This window comes from Mustela lutreola, chromosome 18, assembly GCF_030435805.1.
Source record: "Mustela lutreola isolate mMusLut2 chromosome 18, mMusLut2.pri, whole genome shotgun sequence".
Lineage (NCBI taxonomy): Eukaryota > Metazoa > Chordata > Mammalia > Carnivora > Mustelidae > Mustela > Mustela lutreola.
In genome coordinates this window covers 27,674,987-27,696,257 of record NC_081307.1, presented here as the reverse complement: position 1 = coordinate 27,696,257, position 21,271 = coordinate 27,674,987, and the positions used below count along the sequence as shown (strand labels likewise).

Here is a 21,271-nt window from a genome sequence, read left to right as displayed (position 1 = left end):
GGAAATGGTTTTTGACGTTTTACCAAAAAAATATATTCTAAAGAAAGAAATTATGTCTTTGTTTTAGTGCTAAATTGACAGAAATCTTACATGGGTTAGGATTTAATATCCCTGTAACTTCTAAACCAATGGAGAGAAAATGGGAAGCAAAACTGAAGCAAATTGAAGAACGAGCATCTCGTTATGAGAAGAAACCGTTGCCCTCGGTATACAGACCAAGATTGTCCAAGCTAGAAGAACCACCCTCCATTTGGAAACTATTCCATCGGCAAAATCAGGCTTTTAATTTTGTTAAAAGCTGTAAAGAGGTAATTTTCTTATCTCTACCTCTTTTTTTTTTTTTTTGAAGCTACTATAACTTAGGATTTTTTTTTTTTAAGATTTTATTTATTTATTTGACAGACAGAGATCACAAGCAGGCAGAGAGGCAGGCAGAGAGAGAGGAGGAAGAAGGCTCCCCGCTGAGCAGAGAGCCTGACTCGGGGCTCAATCCCAGGACCCTGGGATCATGACCTGAGCCGAAGGCAGAGGCTTTAAACCACTGAGCCACCCAGGCGCCCGGGTGTTTCTATTTTTAATTTTTTCTGAGGAAACTCCATTCTGGTTGCCATAAAGGCTATACCAACTTACATTCCCACCAGTGGTGCATAAGTGTTTCCTTTTCTCCAAATCCTTACCAACAGTGTTATTTCCTGTCTTATTTTTTTCTTTTTTTTTTTTTTTTAAGATTTATTTATTTATTTATTTTAGAGAGAGCGGGCTGGAGGAGGAATAGGGAGAGAGGGAGAGAGAGAATCCTCAAACCAACTCCCCACTGAACACTGAGTCTGACACAAGGCTCGATCCCAGGACCCCAAGATCATGATCTGAGCTGACAAGAGTCAGACGCTTAACCAGCTGAGTTACCTAGGTGCCCCATGTCTTATTTTTTTGATATTAGCCATTCTGACTGGTGTGATACTAGCCATCAAAATCATTTGATTTGATTTGATTTGCATTTCCCTGATGATTAGTAAGGTTGAGCATTTCTTGATGTGTCTGTTGGTCTGTTGGCCATCTGTATGTTTTACTTCTTCCTTACCAATTTGGATGGCTTTTTTTCTTCTTTCTTTTACTTGTCTGATTGCTGTGATTAGGATTTCTACTACTATATTGAGTAAAAGTGGGAAGAATGGGCATCTTTCCATTTTGGGGTCTGATGTTGACTGTGGGTTTGTCATTCATGGTCTTTACTATGTTGAGGCGTGTTTCCTCTGTATTCCCCTTGTTGATAGTTTTATCGAATGTTAAATTGAGTCAAATGCTTTTTCTGCATCTATTGAGATGATCATCTGATCTTTATCCTTCATTTTATTAAAGTGCTGTAGATGCTGATTTGTGGATATAGAACCATTCTTGCACCCCTGGAATAAACCCCGTTTGATCATGGTGAATGATCCTTTTAATGTATTGTGTTAGGTTTGCGTATATTTTGTTGAAGATTTTTTGCATCTGTGCTCATCAGGGGTAATGGTAGTGTCTTTGTCCATTTTGGTTTGAGGGTAATGCTGGTGGCCTTGTAAAACAAATTCAGAAGCATTCGTAGGGGGGAAAGGTTCCTACTTCTTATTTTGGAATAGTTTGAGAACTCTTTATTAAATATTTGATAGAATTCATTTGTCTAGCCATCTGGTCCTGGACTTTTGTTTTTTGGGAAGTTTTTGTTTACTGATTCACTTTCATTACTAGTAATCTATCTGTACAGACATTCTATTTCTTCCTGATTCAGTCTTTATCCATTTCTTCTAGGTTGTATAAGTTGTTGGCATATATTTTCTTATAGTAGTCTCTTATAAATCTTTGTATTTTTGTGGATGTCAGTTGTAAATTCTCTTTTATTTCTGATTTTTTTTTAAGGGTTTTACTTATTTATTTGACAGACAGAGATCACAAGTAGGCACAGAGGCAGGCAGAGAGAGAGGAGGAAGCAGGCTTCCCGCTGAGCAGAGAGCCTGAGGCGGGACTGGATCCCAGGACCCTGGGATCATGACCTGAGCCGAAAGCAGAGGCTTTAACCCACTCAGCTACCCAGGTGCCCCTCTGATTTTATTTTTGTGTCTTCCTTTTTTTATTCTTCCCCCCCCCCCAAGATTTTATTTATTTATTTGACAGACAAAGATCATAAGTAGGCAGAGAGGCAGGCAGAGAGAGAGGAGGAAGCAGGCTCCCTGCCAAGCAGAGAGCCCAATGCAGGGCTCGATCCCAGGACTCTGGGACCATTACCTGAGCCGAAGGCAGAGGGTTAACCCACTGAGCCACCCAGGTGCCCCTTTCTTTTTTATTCTTGATGAGTCTGGCTATATTAATTTTGTTTATCTTTTCAAAGAAGCAGCTTCTAATTCCATTGATCTTTTCAATTATCTTTTTAGTCTTTATTTCATTTATTTCCACTCTGATCTTTACTATTTTCTTCCTTCTAATTTGGGGCTTTGTTTGTTCTTATTTTGCTAGTTCCTTTACGTATAAGTTTAAATTGCTTTTTTGGAGATTTTTCTTGTTTCTTGAAGTAGGACTATATTGCTATAAACTTCCCTCTTAGAACTGCTTTTGTTGTGTCCCAGCTATTGCGTGTCCATTTTCTCTTGTGTCCAGGTGTATTTTACTTCCTCTTTGATTTCCTCATTGACACCATTGACCCCTCTGACCCACTGTTAGTAACATGTTGTTTGTTCTCCATGTGTTTGTTATTTCCAGTTTTTTTCTTGTAATTGATTTCTTATTTCATATTGTTAGAACAGATGCTTGATAGGATTTTAGTCCTTTTAAATTTATTGAGCCTTGTTTGGTAGCTTAACATGTGATCTATCTTGGAGAATTTTCCATGTGCACTTGAAAAAGAATATTTTCTTCTGTTTGGGGATGAGATGTTCTTTATAATCTATTAAATGCATGTGGTCTAATGTGTCTTTCAAAGCCAATACACTTTATTGATTTTCTGTCGGAAGGATCTATCCATTTATGTACGTGGGGTGTTAAATTACCCTACTATTATTGTATTACTGTCACTTTCTCCCTCTTTGTCTATTAATACTTGCTTTATATATTTAGGTGCTGCTCTGTTGGCTGCATAGACATTTACAATTGTTTTATCCTCTTGTTAGATTGATCCCTTCATCACTATGTCATGCTATTTCTTTCTTTTTTAAAAAATATTTATTTATTTAGTAGAGAGCATGCAAAGTGGGAGAGGGGCAGAGGGAGAGAATCTGAAGCAGACTTCCTGCTGAGTACAGAGTCCAACAAGGGGCTTGATCCCAGGACCCTGAGATCATGACCTGAGCTGAAATCAAGTGTTTGATGCTCAACTGATTGAGCCACCCAGGAGCCCTTATGTCATGCCTTTCTTTGTCTCTTTTTACAGATTTTAAATATATTTCATCTGATATAAGTACTGCTACTCCACCTTTGTTTGTTGTTTGTTTGCATTTGCATGGAATATCTTTTTCTATCCCTTCTTTTTCAGTTTATATGTCTCAGTCCAAAGTCTTTTGTGGGCAGCATATAGATGGGGTTGGCTTTTTTATCCATTCAGTCACACTTTGTCATTTGATTGGATCGTTTAGTCCATTTACATTTAAAGTGATTATTGATATATATGTACCTATTGACATTTTGTTTATTGTTTTCTGGTTGTTTGTGTAGTCCTCGTTTTTTTCCTTCTTGCTGTCTTTCCTTGTGATTGATGACTTTCTTTTATTTATTTATTTATTTATTTATTATTAACATATAATGTATTATTAACCCCAGGGGTACAGGTCTGTGAATCGCCAGGTTTACACACTTCATAGCACTCACCATAGCACATACCCTCCCCAATGTCCATAACCCAACCACCCTCTCCCTACCCCTCTCCCCCCCAGCAACCCTCAGTTTGTTTTGTGAGATTAAGAGTCTTATGGTTTATCTCCCTCCTGATCCCATCTTGTTTCATTTATTCTTTCCTTCCTCATATCAACTTCCTCATATCAGGGAGAGATTGATGACTTTCTTTAGTGTTACATCTGGGTTCCTCTCTCTTTATTTTTTGTGTATCTGTTACAGGTTTTTGGTGTATAGTTACCATGAGGTTCATGTATAGCATCTTATGTATATAGCAGTCTATAAAGTTGGTGGTTGCTGATGTTCCAACACATTATAAAAGTGCTACATTTTTACTTTCTACCTCCGTGTTTAAGTATATGATGCTATATTTTACATCTATTTATTTTACATATCCCTTAACTAATTTATGTCAATACTTAACTACTTTTGTCCTTTAACCGTCATGCTGGCTTTATAGTGATTGATCTACTTTTACTGTATGTTTTCTTTGATAAGTGAAATTTTTTTCCTGTCATAATTTTCTTCTAGTTATGTTCTTTTCTCTTCCACATAAAGAATTCCTTTTAACAGTTGTTGGAAAGCCAGTTTAGTGGTGATGAACTCTTTTAAATTTTGTCTGGAAACTCTATCTCTCCTTCATTTCTGAATGGTAATCTTATTGGGTAAAGTATTCTTGGACATAGGTTTGTTTCTTTCTGTACTTAAATCATGTCATCCTCTTCTGACCTGCCTAGTTTTTGCTAAAAAAATGCGCCTATAATCTGTGGGTGTTCCCTTATATGTACCTGGTTGCTTTTCTCTTACTGCTTTGAATAGTCTGTCTTTAAATTTTGACATTTAGTTATCATGTTTCTGAGTGTGCACTTCCTTGGATTCATCTTGTTTGGGCTCTCTTTGCTTCTTAGAGCTGTTTTTTCTTTTTTCCTTCCCCAGGTTAGGGAAGTTTTAGGCTATCATTGCTTCAATTAAGTTTTCTCCCTCTTTCTCTTTTCTCCTTCTGGGGCTTCTATAATGTGAATGTTTGTGCCCTTGATGTGTCCCAGAGGTTCCTTAAACTATGGTTATTTTATTCATTTCCTTTTCTGTTCAGTGTTCAGTTTGGGTCCTTTCCACAATCTGCATCCTCTAATCTGCTCTGGTTTACACTAGTGTATTTGACCTGGTGATTTTCTTAACCAGACATAATAGGGAATGGGGACTTGTTCTCGGTTCTCCTGCTTTAGGCACCCATGCAGGAGCCTGATGTGGGGCTTGATCCTTTTTCTCTTCAGGGAGGACTTCTGTGCCTGTGCTAACTGTCCTGCTTGTGGTTCTCCATACCAAGGTTTGATTCCTATTTTTGCTTTAGCTCCTCTTACCCTTCTTTTTTTTTTTTTTTTTCCTCTTACCCTTCTTGATGTGGCCTTGTTTTCATGTCTTTTGTCTTAAGCTGTGGAGGATCTATTCTGCTGGTCTTTGACTGCTTTCAGAGCAAGTTGCCTTACTTGTGGCAATTACTTCAGTGTGTCCATGGGAGGTGAACTAGCATCCTCCTATTCAGCCTTTTTGTCCTACGCCCACATAATGATATTTAAAAGAAGATATGCTGAGGGGCCTGGGTGGCTCAGTCAGTTACACATCTGCCTTTAGCTCAGGTCATGATCCCAGGGTTCTGGAATCCAGCCCAGGGTGGGCTCCCTGCTCAGTGGGGAGTCTGCTTCTCCCTCTCCCTCTGCCTGCTGTTCCCCTTGCTTGTACTATCTCTATATATATCAAATAAATAAATTTAAAAACAAAACAAAAGAATGAATAAAAGAAGTCATGCTTAGAGTCCACATCCATGGACTGAAAAATAATAGAATGACTAGATTTTAGTGGAGAACTAAAACAATACCCACAAAAATGCGAGGAAATGAATGAGTGGAGTATGAAAATTTGAAGGATGAAATGAGGAAGAAAAATGGAACTGAAGTAATAAGAAAATAAAATGTCTCAAATAATATAGTGTAGAGTTCATAAACCCTGGGTCTTAAATCATACCACCAAAGCAAACAGGTATTTAACTTTCTATGCTCTCCTTTTGTGCTTTGGAATAATAGAGTGGATTTATAATAGTAATTTCCTACTTATCAGGTAAGTGGGATTAAGGAGTGGTTGCTGGTTGCTACCCTTGCAAATGGTCTGATGCTCAGAAATAAACAAATGTGTTCTGCACATCATTTATTTGGCACTGAGGGGAATATAAAGTATGAAAAGGTGCATATGTGAAGTCAAGCATAAATGTATTGTGATTCTGATCACTGATACTATATAAAAACTCAGTGTGCTTAAAATTTTTTAGGATGAAGACCGTTTGTTCCCTTGTAAAGGGAAGCTAACTCAGATCTCATCAGAAGAGTTTAGGAAATAGGGACACCTGGGTGGTTCTGTCGGTTAAGTGTCTGCCTTTAGCTCAGGTCATGATCGCAGGGTCCTGGGATTGGATCCCAAGGTCTGGAATTGAACCCCATGGCAGGCTTCCTGCTCAGCAGGGAGTCTACTCCCTCTGCCCCTCCCTCTGCTCTTATGCACAAACACGCTCTTTCTCTCTCTCTTTCCCTCTCTCAGATAAATAAATAAAATGTTAAAAAAATAGTTTAAGAAATAACAGCCTTTGTATTCATTTTGTGTAAACCCAATTCAAGTATTGGAAATTAAAATCCTGACAGGTTCATTTGAACTAGTATGATTACTAAAGTTAACAATTACCAACTATAAAATTTATCTCAGGAAGATTGTTTTAATGTCAGTAATTTAGTCTCTAATTGAAATCTCCTTTCTGAAAATGGAAGTTTTATTTCCTTGATAGGCTTAACAGCTGCCATTAACTAAGTGGAAAGAAAAGAACTTGTGTATCCCTTTAATAGAAGAAACTCTTTGGGGCAACAAATGCAAATGGTTATATCAAGTGCCACAGCCATTAACCTTAAAAAAAGTGTCTCAGAAAAGACTATTTATAGTCTTATACTTGTTAAAGGTAAACATTTTAAATCTTAAGCTTTTAATATTAACTTGCAAGTATTTAAAACATTTTAAAAATTTAAAAAATTTGTCCACATGTTTTTATATGTACTAGAGAACTTATTAATTTTAGTCTAAGTCATTTTTTTTTGGATTTTATTTATTTATTTGAGAGAGAGAGAGAATGGGAGAGAAGGAACATGAGAGGGAAGAGGTCAGAGGGAAAAGCAGACTTCCCACTGAGGAGGGACCCCGATGGTGGACCTCGATCCCAAGACTCCAAGATCATGACCTGAGCTGAAGGCAGTTACTTAACCAACTGAGCCACCCAGGTACCCCTAGCCTTAGTCATTTATAGTAACATTTAGGTTGTTTCAAAAAATAAGTTTTAAATGTGTGGCCCAGTCAACTGAGCCTCAGACTCTTGGTTTTGACTCAGGTCTTGGTGTTGTGAGATCAAGCCCCATGTCAGGCACCTCACTTAGCACAGAGTCTGTTTGAGATTCTCTCTACCTGTGCCTCTCCCCCTAATGCATGTGTGCTGTCTCTCTCTTTAAAATGAATAAATAAGTCTTTTTTTTTTTTAAGATTTTATTTATTTATTTGACAGAGATCACAAGTAGGTAGAGAGGTAGGCAGAGAGAGAGGGAGAAGCAGGCTCCCTGCTGAGCAGAGAGCCTGATACGGGACTCGAACCCAGGACTCTGAGATCTTAACCTGAGCCAAAGGCAGAGGCTCATCTGAAGGCAGAGCCACCCTGGCGCCCCAATAAATAAGTCTTTAAAAGAAATAAGTTTAATTTCATAAACTAGAAAGTGAAACTATAATAGGAAGTCAAGCTAGAGTGATTGAAAAATGATTTTTCTCTTTTTTTTTTCTCTTTTTGGTCTGGTGTTTGAATGGTTTCTGCCTTGAACATGTATTACTTAAGTGAATAAAAATAAATATAATTAGATTTTGATTGGCATAGTCACAATAATTATTTTTCTTTTTTTAGAAATAAAGATGCTCAAATTCCAGTTTTCCAAAATTTGATAAAATTCATGAATATTGACTAGCTACAGTTGTTTTTCGATTTCTGCTTTTATAAATTTTTCTACTATTATTTTTGCTCTCATAAAGGATGTTCACGTATTTGCTTTGGAATACAAAGTGGGCAATGGACAGCGTATTTACCTGGTAACAACCTATGCTCAACTTTGGTTTTATTATAAATCCCGGTAAGTCTGTCAAGGACAACATGTTAAAGTTACATTTCCTTCATCTAGTAATGTTGGTGAAATTAATGCTGGCTTAATTAACTGTTGTGAATCTCCATCCCACATTTGATTACTCCTTTATCCGTAAAATTGAACCCTGGAGCTTCCGTGTCCTAGCAGCACTAAATGATCTTACCAGGTGCTGGGAGAAAAGTCAGGGGCAATCGTGGGTGTGTTGTGAGTTCTTGTGCATGTGATGACACAATTCCCCCATCACTTTTTGTTCAAATTACAAACTTTTTCTTCCATAGGATGCCATCTGGATTTCACTTAGCCCAAGTCATCATTCATTTACCAAGGCAGTATCTATTTTTATTAACCTGTGTTAAAGTCCTATCTCTTGACCCACATGTGAGAACTGAAAGCTTTTGAAGTCAGGTGATTCAGAATATGTTTCTAGCCAGTTTTTCAAATACTGTTTTCCTAAAGAAAATACAAAACTTAAGAATTCTCATAAAAAGCTTATCCAATCCCAAGAATACATGTGATCCTGGGATTCCAGTTCGAGAAAGAGAGTTCTTTTTCTCAGACAAGATTCGTTCTGTCATGACACAAGAGTAAAGAAGGATCATACAATGTCAAAATTATCTGTGAATAAATAACAGCATGAGGTTGACCATATTTTCAAGGCAAATAATGTGACCAAATATGATTGTTACATCTTCTTTGACAGAAGCTCTTAATATTATGATGATCCTTAAACCCACAGGGGAGCAATTGTTCATTTTGTCATGTCTTCATTATGCTATAGTTGTCATTAAATCACAGTTAGTCCAGTATCTTGAGATACAGGATCAACTACCATGATTCAAAAGGTATAAGACAGAAACCTAACAATCTTGAACTATTTAATTCAGGAAAAATCTCTTACACTGCTATGAAGTCATTCCTGAAAATGCTGTGTGCAAGCTTTATTTTGATTTGGAATTTAACAAACTTGCCAATCCAGAAGCTGATGGAAAAAAGATGGTTGCATTACTCATTGAGGTAAATTACAAACTCAGGTTTTTCTCCTTATATCTGTAGATCTTTTCATTCACGTATTCATTAATTAAGTGGATGCAGCCTGTTTAATATTTGGGTTCTGTGTTTCACCTCCTTTTCCTTTTCCTCTTGAATTTTCATTTCTTAATATGACTTCTCTGAGTAAATTTCTAAAATGGTCAGAGATTCAATTTAGGTCCATATATATTGTAATATTAGTATATCTATTAAAAATAGACTTGAGAGGGGCACCTGGGTGGCATAGTTGGTTAAGCAACTGCCTTCAGCTCAGGTCATGATCCTGGAGTCCCGGCATCGAGTCCCACATCAGGATCCCTGTTCTGTGGGGCGTCTGCTTCTCCCTCTGACCTCTCCCCTCACATGCTCTCTCTCTCTCAATCTCTCTTTCAAATAAAATCTTTAAGAAAGGGGTATCTGGGTGGCTCAGTGGGTTAAGCCTCTGCCTTCAACGCAGGTCGTGATCCCAGAGTCCTGGGATCGAACCCCGAGTTGGGCTCTCTGCTCAGCAGGGAGCCTGCTTCCTCCTCGCTCTCTGCCTGCCTCTCTGCCTTCTTATGATCTCTCTCTGTCAAATAAATACATAAAATCTTTAAAAAAAACAAAAACAAAAGAAAAAAAAAAGAAAGTCCTAGCAAAGAGGGGCACCTGGGGGCTCAGTCAGTTAAGCATCTGCCTTCAGCTTGGGTCATGATCCCAGGGTCCTGAGATCCAGCCCCGCATCAGGCTCCCTGCTCAGAGGAAACCTGTTCTCCCTCTCCCACTCCTCTGCTTGTGTTTCCTCTCTCACTGTGTCTCTCTCTGTCAAATAAATAATTAAAATATATTTTTTTTAAATCTTTAAGAAAAAAAAAAACACTTGAGAAAGGTGGCAGTTCAGAAACTTTGTTTTTAAATTATATATTATCTCTATTGCAAGTAGCTGACTGATAAAAGTTAGGGAAAGTAATTTTTACTGTAAAAATTGGTTACTGAGCTGAATTTTCAAGAATTAAAAATTATGTCCTAATTTTTGTGCTGGGAGGAATTTTGGAAATTATTCTGTCTTACACCATCATAAAGGAGAAGTCTAAGGTCTAGAAAAACTTAAAACTCCTAGGTCCTATAATATTGGTAAAACATGATCTAGAAGTACAGTTATTGTTGTTTTTAACAAAAAGAAAATACTGTCATTCCAGTATGTATTTTTGGTTTAGCGGTGTCAACTGGGAAGTTACTAACAAAAGGAGTAATATGGGCTAGCTCAACAGAAGTCTATTAATGTTTTCTTATAAGATCTTTTTTAAGATTTTATTATATTAAGTGTTATTAAACTTATATTGGCTATTATTTGGGCTCAAAGTAGTATTAACATTTATTGATTAGTTTATTTTCTTTCTTTTTTAAAAACTTATTAAAGTTTTTCTTTTATTTTATTTTTTATTTTGAGAGAGAAAATGAGCGAGCCAGGGGAGGGGCAGAGGGAGAGAGAGAATCCCAAGTTAACTCCACGCTGAGCACAGAGCCAGATGTGGGCCTCGATCCCATGACTCTGACATCACGACCTGGGCTGAAATCAAAAGTTGGATGTCTAACTGACTGAGCCTCCCAGGCACCCCTTAATTTTTGTTTTTCTTTTTCTTTTTAGAGAGAGAGTGTATGCACATGTGAGTTGGGGGAGGGACAGAGGGAGAGGGAGAGAGAGAATCCCTGGGATCATGACCTGAGCCAAAATCAAGAGTCGGATGCCCAAATGACTGAGCCACTGAGGCGCTCCTTAATTTTTTTCTCTTAGATGTTAACTATAGATGACACATTTTATAACTTTAAGAATATATCTTAAAATGTTTTTGATAAAGAGTATCTGCTGATTATGTTGAATCACTCTTTTTTAAATTTTAAATTTTTTGAAAAATGTATGCAAATACATAAAAAAAAGTCATGTAATATTAGCTTTTTCTTGGCTTCCCCCCTCCTGTACTTAGGTTTATTTATTTACTATGAAGTATAGTTGACATTTAATATTTTATTAGTTTCAGGGCTATAACATAGTAATTTAACACTTAATATACATTATGTAAGATTCATCATGTTAAGTCTAGTTTCCTTTTGCTACCATATAAGCTTATTATAATATTAATGACTATAATGCTTACATTGTTTTGCATACATCCCTGTAACTTATGTATTTTATAACCACAAGTTTGTATCTCTTAATCTGCTTCACCTATTTTGCCCATACTCCTACTTCTTCCCCTCTGGCATTTGCATTTTGTTCTCTGGATTTTTTAATCTGTTTTGGTTTATTTTGTTGTTTAGATTATGCAGGTAAGTAAAACCATGTGGCATTTGAGTTTCCCTGTTTGACTTATTTCACTTAGCATAATACCGGTGCTGGCAAGTGACAAAATGTTACTCTTTTTCATGGCTGAGTAATTTTAGTGTGTGTATATATACCACATCTTCTTTTTCCATTCATTTGTCAGTGGACACAGGTGTCTTCCATATCTTGGCTATTGGAAATAATGCTGCAATAAACCTAGGAATGCATGTGTCTGTTTGAATTACTGCTGTTTTATTCTTTGGGCAAATCCCCGGAAATAGAATTGTTGGACCATTTGGTACTTCTGTTTTTCACTTTTTGAGAAATCTCCAGACTGTTTTCCATAGAGGCTACACAACTCGCATTCCCACCAACAGTGCACAAGGATTCCCCTTTCTCTACATCCTTGCCAACATTTGTTACTTCTTGTCTTTTTGATATTCACCATTCTGGCTTGTGTGAGGTAATACCTCGTCGTGGTTTTCACTTGCATTTCCGTGATGACCAGTGATGTTAAGCATTTCTTCATGTGTCTGTTGGTCATCTGTATGTCTTCTTTGGGAAAAGGTCTATTCAAGTTTTCTGCATATTTTAAAAATCAGATTTTTTTGTTGTTGTTGTTGAATTTTAGGAGTTCTTTATATATTTTGGATATTAATCCCAACCCCTTATCAGATAAATCTTTTGTAAATATCTTCTCCCACTCAGTAGATTGTCTTTTTGTTTTGTTGATGGTTTTCTTCACTGTGCAAAAGCTTTTAGTTTGATACAGTCCCAGTTGTTTATTTTTGCTTTTGTTACACTTTACTGAGGAGACAGATCCAAAAAATAATGCTGAGACAAATGTGCAAGAGATTATTGTCTTTATTGTCTTCAAGGAGTTTCATGGTTTCAGGTCTTCAGTTTAGGTCTTTAATCCATTTTGAGTTTATTTTTGTACGTGATGTAAGAAAGTGAATTGTTTTTCATGTAGCGGTTCAGTTTTCCCAGCACTATTCATTGAAGACATTGTCTTTTATCCATTGTATATTCTTTCCTTCTTGGTCATAGAATAACTGACCATTTAACTGTGGGTTTATTTCTGGGCTCTCTATTCTATTTCCTTGATTTATATGTGTACTTTTGAGTCAGTACTTACTGTTTTGATTACTGTAGCTTTGTAGTATAGTTTGAAATCTGGAAGTGTGATACCTCCAGCTCTATTCTTTTTTCTTGAGATTGCTTTATCTAGTTGTGGTCTTTTGTAGCAATGTCTACACAACTAGGCTTACCTGCTGGGTATAGCAGTGTGTGCGCCCCTATGAGCAGGGGGAGGAGCAGAAGGAGAGGGAATCTTAGGCAAAGCTGAGTGCTCTTTCCCATGACCCTGAAATCATGAGCTGAGCTGAACCAAGAGTGGGACACTTAATTAACTGTATCACCCAGCTGCCCCAAGATTATTTTAGGTAATATAATCTTCATATATATTTACATGGAGATTAATTTCATTTATTGGTTACTTTGTATAACAAGTGTATAATCCAGTAAGTACTTTTCCTTTTGAGTCCCCCTGTGAAGAGGCATAAATTAGATTAACTCTTAACAGATGGTTAAGAAGTAACTGACTAATAATAGCTAGTGATAATATATAATAGCTAGTGGTAACATATCATCCTTTGAGGCAATGACAACTGATGAAATTTAATAAGCCCCTCTGCCAAATGGAATGGACTCTGATGCTAGTGCATTTATAGAACTCTACTGACAGGTAACATTGCTCAAATAATCATATTTCTAACTTGTGGATCATATAGTTTTAATATTTAAATGTCTAACTTTTTTTTTTTTTTAAGATTTTATTTATCTTTTTGACAGAGAGAGATCACAAGTAGGCAGAGAGGCAGGCAGAGAGAGAGGGAGGGAGGAAGCCGGCTCCCTGCTGAGCAGAGAACCTAATGCGGGGCTCGATCCCAGGACCCTGAGATCATGACCTGAGCCAAAGGCAGAGGCTTAACCCACTGAGCCACCCAGGCTCAGTCCTACATTTTTATTTAAAGTTTAACTTGGGAAAGTTGACTTAGATGATTAGGATTACTTTTTGTTTGTTTGTTTAACCTAGGCAGTCAGTACATTTATTCTGTATAGCTCCAGAATATAAAACCAGACTTTATTCCTCGATCACAAATGTTTCAGCCTCTAGTAAGTGTCAGTGTGTTTAGGCACTTGGAAGACCACGGGTTAGTCCACAGAGACCTAGCTTCTGCCTTCATAGAATTCATAGTCTCATGGGAATAACAAATTAGGATAACTTTAGTTACCATAATTTAAAAAGGGGGCTTATGGGGCGCTTGGGTGGTTCAGTGGGTTAAAGCCTCTGCCTTCAGCTCAGGTCATGATCCCAGGGTTCTGGGATCAAGCTCCACATCATGCTCTCTGCTCAGCGGGGAGCCTCCTTCCTCCTCTCTCTCTGCCGGTCTCTCTGCCTACTTGTGATCTCTGTCAAATAAATAAATAAAATCTTAAAAAAAACAAAACAAAACAGGACTTAAACAAGATAGAGCTTAATTTCTCCCTCATGTAGTATCTGGATAAGGCTCCGTTACACCAGAGACCAGGCTTGTTGCTTTGCTGTTTCCTGAGATGTTGCCTTTATGTACTCTGTCCAAGTGGCTCATGACCACAATGTCTGCTTTCCTGTCAGTGGAAGATGGTGACTTCCCCCATATCACCGGGCATGCCTCTCCCCCGTAAGAGTTTAACTTGGAAATCACCTGCTTTCCTTCTGTTCATATCCCATTGGCCTGAACTTGGTCGCGTGGCCACACCTTACTGCCAGGGAGTCTGGGAAGTGCAGTCTTTATGCTGCGTGGCCTTGTGTCCAGGTAGACGGCATTCTGTCTCCACAGAAGCAGTAAAGAATGGATGGTGAGGGGTGGCCTTTGTAATGGAGTGAACACCCAAGTCAAAATAATCACACAAATTCACATAAAACTGTAGCCCTGTAAGAACTATAATCGGGACAGAGTGTGAAGGGGGAATGGATGTAGAGAGGGAAATTGAGGAGGCTTCTGAGAAAGTGAGAACTTATTGACAACTACAGAGAGCGTGGGAGGGGTTTTTATGATGATACAAAGATAACATGAATAAGTATAAATTCGGTATAAGTGCTTGGCAGTTTATAAGCCTTTTGCTCATATCAAGATAACCATGTACGGTAGTTCTTAGTAACTTCATTATGCAAGTGGGAAAACAGGTTTCAGAAGTGACTTGTTTTGTGGCTGCACAGCTAATGCTTTTAAGCAGAGACGTATACCAAGCAATGTGCTAACTTTTTACACTCATCTAGTTTTTTACTCCTTAAATCCCAGAAGTTAGGTCAGATTATAATCCCATTTTGCGGTCAAGGAATGTAAGGTTTGGACTTGACCAAAGTCACACAGAGCTGGTAAGTGGCAAAGCCAGTAATCAAACCTAGATCTTTCTGATACCAAATCTATGCTCTTACCCCTGGGCTTGCTGCCTTCTTATACTGCATAACTGCCTTCAGTGTCAGTAGCACCTCGCCCCAGAGGGCTGAATTTTTGGAGGTAGATTTTGGCTCAGTATGTCTGAGGAAACTTCCAAAAACTAAAACTATGAAAAATGGAATTAGTGACTTTTTAACTCGTAGATGATATTTGAAGAGATGATGCTTAAAAATAAATATATTTACTATGCTTAAAAAGGAATATATTTATTGTGATTTTGGAAGAGATTAATATATAAGATAAATTGTTTGAATTTTAGGACGTCTTTACTCCTGAGAGTCTATGACTCTCAGAACATGTGGGATAATTTAAATGTGATGTATATTTCTGTGTATCAGTAATTTGGTGAAATTGCGACATTGTAAATATTCAGATAATAAAATTAAAAAATGAGGGGCACCTGGGTGGTTCAGTGGGTTGAAGCCTCTACCTTCGGCTCAGGTCATGATCTCGGTGTCGTGGGTTTGAGCCCCACATTGGGCTCTCTGCTCAGCAGGAAGTCTGCTTCCCTCTCTCTCTCTGCCTGCCTCTCTGCCTACTTGTGATCTCTGTCTGTCAAATAAATAAATAAAATTTTTTTTAAAAAATAAAAATAAATAAATAAAAAATGAGTTAGAGTTGTACCAAGATATTTGAATTTCCTCATGGAAAAATTTTAAAACCATTTGAAATACTAATTACTTACATTTTACCTGTGTCTTTAGCATGTTTGTAAAGCACTTCAAGAGCTATACAGAGTTAATTGTTCACCCGAAGATGTTTTCAACTTGGATTCCAGCACTGATGAAAAATTTAGCCGTCATCTAATATTTCAGCTTCGTGATGTGGCATTTAAAGATAACATTCATGTTGGTAAGTGTACTGTTTTTTAAAAAGTCATGGAATTCTGTTAAAATCCTCATATTTTCCTTTTCCTCTTAAGGTTTTGTAAGTATTTGTCAGGTTTTGTGTTTGTTGCCCTATCCTAAGTAATGAAATGTGATTTTGCACATCGTCAGGATTTGCCTTTAGTTCTAGACCTACCTTCCTCTTCTAGACACATTTTAGACTTGTTAACCTCCTCAGGACGCCCTTGGCATTATTGCCAACAGCTAGAGATTGTGAGATGGTCACGCATTGCATGGTACGGGTTTCTGCTCTAACTGGACACATTGCAGAGGTTGTCTGGGTAATGCACGAGAGGCCCAGTTCAGATCTTATCTGTGGTGCATCAGAGCCGTGTTTCTGTCCTTCGCTTCAGCCTTGCCTTAGCCTTAGCTTTTAGGCAGTGAGGACTGGGGCTTGGGCTCCAAACCACACCTGGAGAGGCTTTTTTATTGTTTATTACTCCAGACTGAACCTCAGGATTGGGAAAATGTCCACATATATAAGTCCAAGAGTCTTTGTCTGGTACTGGACATGGAGAGATGCAGGCCCCGGTGTGGAAATGGAGTCTGTCTGAGGGGGAACAAGTAGGCAGAATGGGAAACACTGAAAATCAAGGTCTCAATAGAAGCCCCAATCCCGATTATTGATCGGAGCAGCAGTAGAGCGAGTATTTCTAGCTCTGAATGGCAGATAACTAACCAAAGTGCAGGTGATAGGTAATGCATTTCAGAACTACCGTTGTGTGATAGTTTCGCGGGTACCTAGGGAAAAAGGCATGAACATAGTCACTAAAGGACTAGCATAGAAGTCAGGAACCTAATTGCTAAATTAAACTAATGCTAGGTCACAGTGACCTAGTTCGCTATGTATGAGGGGCTCCTATTCTCTCCCTATTTTGTGTTGCATCATTGGACATTCCTTCCGTCTTTCATCCCTTAGATATTGATAATTGTAGAATCTCTTCCTGTCCCTCTGTTCCCTCTCCCCATAACCTTGATTATCATCCGCTCTCAAGTCAACACATAGATGGTCATCAGAGCCATAAATCTTCACCTTCAGCCAAGATTGTCCGCGGTGCTGGACCCATACAGCCAACTGCCTATTAAACATTCCCACACAGACACTTCAAACGCAGCATTCCTAGACCACATGCCTCATTTTCTCCCTAACCTTGCCCTTTCTCCTGTGATATGTAAATCAGTGAGTAGTATCCATCATCTGCCCAGCTGCCCGAGTGGAAATGCTGGTGTCCTCTCGGAGCTCTGTTTTCTCTCAGCCTCCTTATTCAGTCAGCTGGCTGGACAGATCTGATTGTGCCGCCGATGTGCCTCACAGCCTTCCGGGACTGCTCGTCGCCTTCGGGAAAATGTCCAGATGTCTTAGTGTGCGCAGAGGCCCGCCGTGCGCTAGCCTCCTCTCACACCACCTGACCCTCGTAGTGTAAACCCTGCCAGTGTTTTGTTTGGTTGTAATGCGACTGCCTGACTTAAGCTTCGATTGCTGAGGCATCTATTCCAAGACTGCTGTCTCAGTAAACGTGGGCTGCCACACCCCACCCACTGAGGCTCTTCAGATTCAGAAATCTTTTTTTTTTTAATTTATATTTTTAAAGATTTTAGTATTTATTTGATAGACACAGATCCCAAGTAGTCAGAGAGGCAGGCAGAGACAGAGGAGGAAGCAGGATCCCCGCTGAGCAGAGGCTCAGCTGATGCGGGGCTTGATCCCAGGACCCCGAGACCATGACCTAAGTTGAAGGCATAGGCTTTAACCCACTGAGCCACCCAGGCACCCCGGATTCAGAAATCTTGATTGAGTTCAGTAACTCACGTTTTGGGCATCTTGTTTTCTCTTCCTTGGTTTAAATTCCTGCTTATGTTTTAAATTCACCAGTAAGACGCGAGCCCAGGCCCCCACCTGTGCTTGCGCTCCCTCCCTGAGAGCGTGCTGTGTGGCCCCAGGTAGGCGGTGTAATTTGCAGGTATTATAAGTAATAAACCTTTAGTTTTTCAGAATTTCCTGATGATTGTTACTGAAGGGCCTCTTGTAGTCATAAATGAGAGCCACAAGGGCCAGTCCTGGTACAAAATAGGTCTTCTTGCACCAGGGCCACATTTTCTATTGTCCGTGGGCCTTTGGACTTTTGGGTGCTGCTCTCTGAAAAGACATACCCCAGTTACCTGGTCTGTGAAGACTCAGTATGGAGATCATCAGATGAACAGCCATTTCTGTCCCGTCCCTAAGACTCAGGGTGGTGGTTCATCTGGGTTGTAGCTAGCGCAGGACTTCCGGCATCCAAGCATTCAGCACTTCGGAGGTAGTTTTTCTGTTGTCGTCGTTGTTTGTATTCTTTACTTAAGTTCCACTTAATGTTTCTTTAGGGCAGGGACAGTTTCTTATTCACTTTTTATTTCCAGAGCTTAGCGCGTAATAATGTCTTTATCAATAATAGTGCCACAGCAATGAAACACAAGCAGGCATTTGGTAAGGATGTGGGGAGTGGAAGACTGCCAAGAAGGCTCTAGCTCCGAGATCCCCATGCCACAGTCTTAAGCAAGACACGTCTTTCATCCTGTTCACTCCTTGAGTCTGCTCTGCAGCTCCCAGCGGAAGGCTGAACATCGAGACTGGTTGCTAGGAAGGGCAGGGAATAGAGATTTGTCAGGTAATTAGCAGTCTCTGCTGCAGATGTCTTCTGAAAGCAGAAGACATTCAAGCTGGCTTGAAATCCGGTTTCTTTAGAGAAACAAAGTAAGAAAGGCTTTACTGGCAGAACAGCTTACACAGAAGTATGGAGATACAAGTTTCAGGCTCACCTGGGGTGGGGAGGCAGAGGGGGGCCGAAATTTCTTTCCTCCAGAATTACGGACTGCCGAGACCGGAGATGCAGAGATGATAAAATTAGGCTAAGATTTCCCCTTCAGTTCCCGTCCCCCCACGTATGTCTTGGTGACATTTGTAGCTCCCCTTGTCAGCCTGCCAGAAAGTAGAATTAGAGTAAGCATAAGCAATCAGAGAATGTTGGCCAAGTCTGTAAGTTTGCTCTGCCTGAAATACACTTTTGCCAGCCTGCCGTAGGATCTGGAATTCCTGGGATGAATACGTTCTTTTGAGTTATCCCCAGCAGTAAAACACCTGTCCCTGCCTTGATGAGGAGGGCGAGGGCAAGGGCCATAAGACTGGGGAAGACCTGGAAGCCTGTGCGGGACTGCCTTCATGCTGCTGATACTGTCACTGTTGTGTCCTGGCGACCTTCGCTCCCTGCCAGAGATCAGAGGGCCAGGGCTTGCCTGGCGAGGGCTCCCTTCCTGTGCATTCATTTCTCCCACTGCTCCCGTCAAATACATGTAATTTCCAGGAACATTAATGTTACCCATTTATGTTCGTATTGCTTTATTGTCCTGTGCTACATCATGATTTATTTTTACTCAGTATTTACCCTCAGTTCCCTCATTCCAGAGACAATCATGCCTGCATGTCATTGCAAGGATCAAATGCTCTGCTTTCATTTTGATGTATAGTGTTTTATGAACTACTGGGTTTGTTTCATTGAGCAGAGAATAATTTAGAGAAAGAGAATTTTGAATTTAAAGCATGTATAACCTGTGATTTAAAAGTTTAAGCTGTGGGCATCTGGATAGCTCAGTTGGTTAAGCGTCTGCCTTCAGCTCAGGTCATGATCTCAGGGTCCTGCGTTCGAGTCCCATGTGGGGCTCCCTGCTCAGTGGGGAGCCTGCTTCTCCCTCTCCGTCTTGTGCTCTCTCACTCTCTGTCAAATAAATAAATAAAATCTTAAAAAAAAAAAAGTGTAAACTGTTAAATAAAGTGACAAACCCTGACAATAGCAGTTTTAGAAATTAAAATTAAGTTTCTCTTACCACACCGCATTTCTCCAGTATTGTTATATATGAAGCAACTTAACCAAATTCTCACTTGAATTTGTGGTATAAATAGTACATGAGAGTTCCACAAGTTCTGGATTGTCGTACCATCTTTTCTTGGTAAAGGTAGGCCCGCTAGTCGTTAGAGCTCTTTGAGTAAGTGCTGAAATGCCGTACACATATTTAATTGCTTTCAGTCTGGGCTTCATTTACGGGGCCACAGCCCATCTCATGGCCAATGAGAAGGAAAAGGAGGAGGAACAGTAGTTGTGGAAGTGATGGCTGGGAATGTCGGGGTTCCCAGGCAGGAAAAGGAGAGAGGCAGCTCTGAGAAATCTGACAGCCTGACTCAAGGAGATGATGGTGGTGTTTGTGTGCGTTATCTTGGCAGCACTGTTGATGCATATACACCTTTCATTCTTTAACCCATTAATTGTCAAGACACGTCTACTCAATTTGTATTAATAAAAGTGGTGCTCTTGGGGCACCCCGGGGGGTGGCTCAGTTGTTATGCGTCTGCCTTCAACTCAGATCATGATCCCAGGGTGCTGGGATAAAGCCCTGAGGCGCTGGGCTCCCTGCTCAGGGAGGAGTCTGCTTCTCCCTCTCCCTTGACCCCACCCCCGCTTGTGCTTTCTCTCTCTTGCTCTGTTCTCTCTCTCTCTCCAATAAATAAATCAAATCTTTAAAAATAAAAATAAAATCAAAGTGATGCTCTCTTGGTGACAGTATGTTAGGCCCAGGTTCATGGTAGTAACAGTGACACATCTCCTCAAACCAACCTTCCTAAGATGATCTATTTACTTATTTTTAACTTCTACACTGGAATAAAAACATTTATTTTAAAATAATAGTAATTAGAGAATCTTGCAGGTCAGGTCACCGGACAGTTTTTAAATTTTTATTTAAATTCTAGTTGGTTACCATATAGTGTACCACTGGTTTCAGGGGGTAGATTAGTGATTCATCACTCATATAGAATACCCAGTGTCGTCACATCTAGTCCCCTCCTTCTCTTTAACACCCACCACCCGTTTAGCCCAGCCCCCACCCACCTCCCTCCGTCAACTCATAGTTTGCTCTCTATCTTTAAGAGTCTCTTGTGGTTTGGTTTCCTTCTAGTCTCTCTCTCTCTCTCTCTTTCTTAATCCCTTCCCATATGTTCATCTGTTTTGTTTTGTAAATTCCACATATGAGTCAAATCATATGGTATTTGTCTTTCTCTGATTGACTTATTTCGCCTAGCACAATATACTCTAGCTCTATCCAAGTCATTGCAAATGGCAAGATTTCATTCTTTATACTGGCTGAGTAGTATTCCAGCGTGCGCACATGTGTGTGTGTGTGTACATGCCACATCTTTATCCATTCATCAGACAGTGGACACTGCCTCTTTCCATAGTTGTGGGCTCTTTCCATAGTTTGCCTATTGTTGATAATGCTGCTATAAACACTGGGGTACACATGCCCCTTTGAATCTGTATTTTTGTACCCAACTTCCTAGTACAGTTGCTGGGTCAATAGGATAGTTCTATTTTTAACTTGAGAAACCTCCATACTATTTTCCCCAGTGACCACACCAGTTTGCATTCCCACCATCAGTGTAAGAGGGTT

At 39.5% G+C, this 21,271-nt stretch overlaps 1 protein-coding gene across 3 annotated transcripts in view; it reads left to right on the top strand.

The window, feature by feature from the left end:
* Positions 1 to 21,271, top strand: part of PRIMPOL (primase and DNA directed polymerase) — a 52,174-nt gene that overhangs the window by 6,190 nt on the left and 24,713 nt on the right. For all 3 annotated transcript variants that reach the window (XM_059155933.1, XM_059155931.1, XM_059155930.1), the window contains exons 5-8: positions 68 to 308; positions 7,963 to 8,060; positions 8,957 to 9,086; positions 15,614 to 15,761. In XM_059155933.1, the coding sequence (XP_059011916.1) occupies positions 129 to 308; positions 7,963 to 8,060; positions 8,957 to 9,086; positions 15,614 to 15,761 (556 nt within the window). In that variant the 5' untranslated portion in view covers positions 68 to 128. The remainder of the gene's footprint in view (positions 1 to 67; positions 309 to 7,962; positions 8,061 to 8,956; positions 9,087 to 15,613; positions 15,762 to 21,271) is intronic.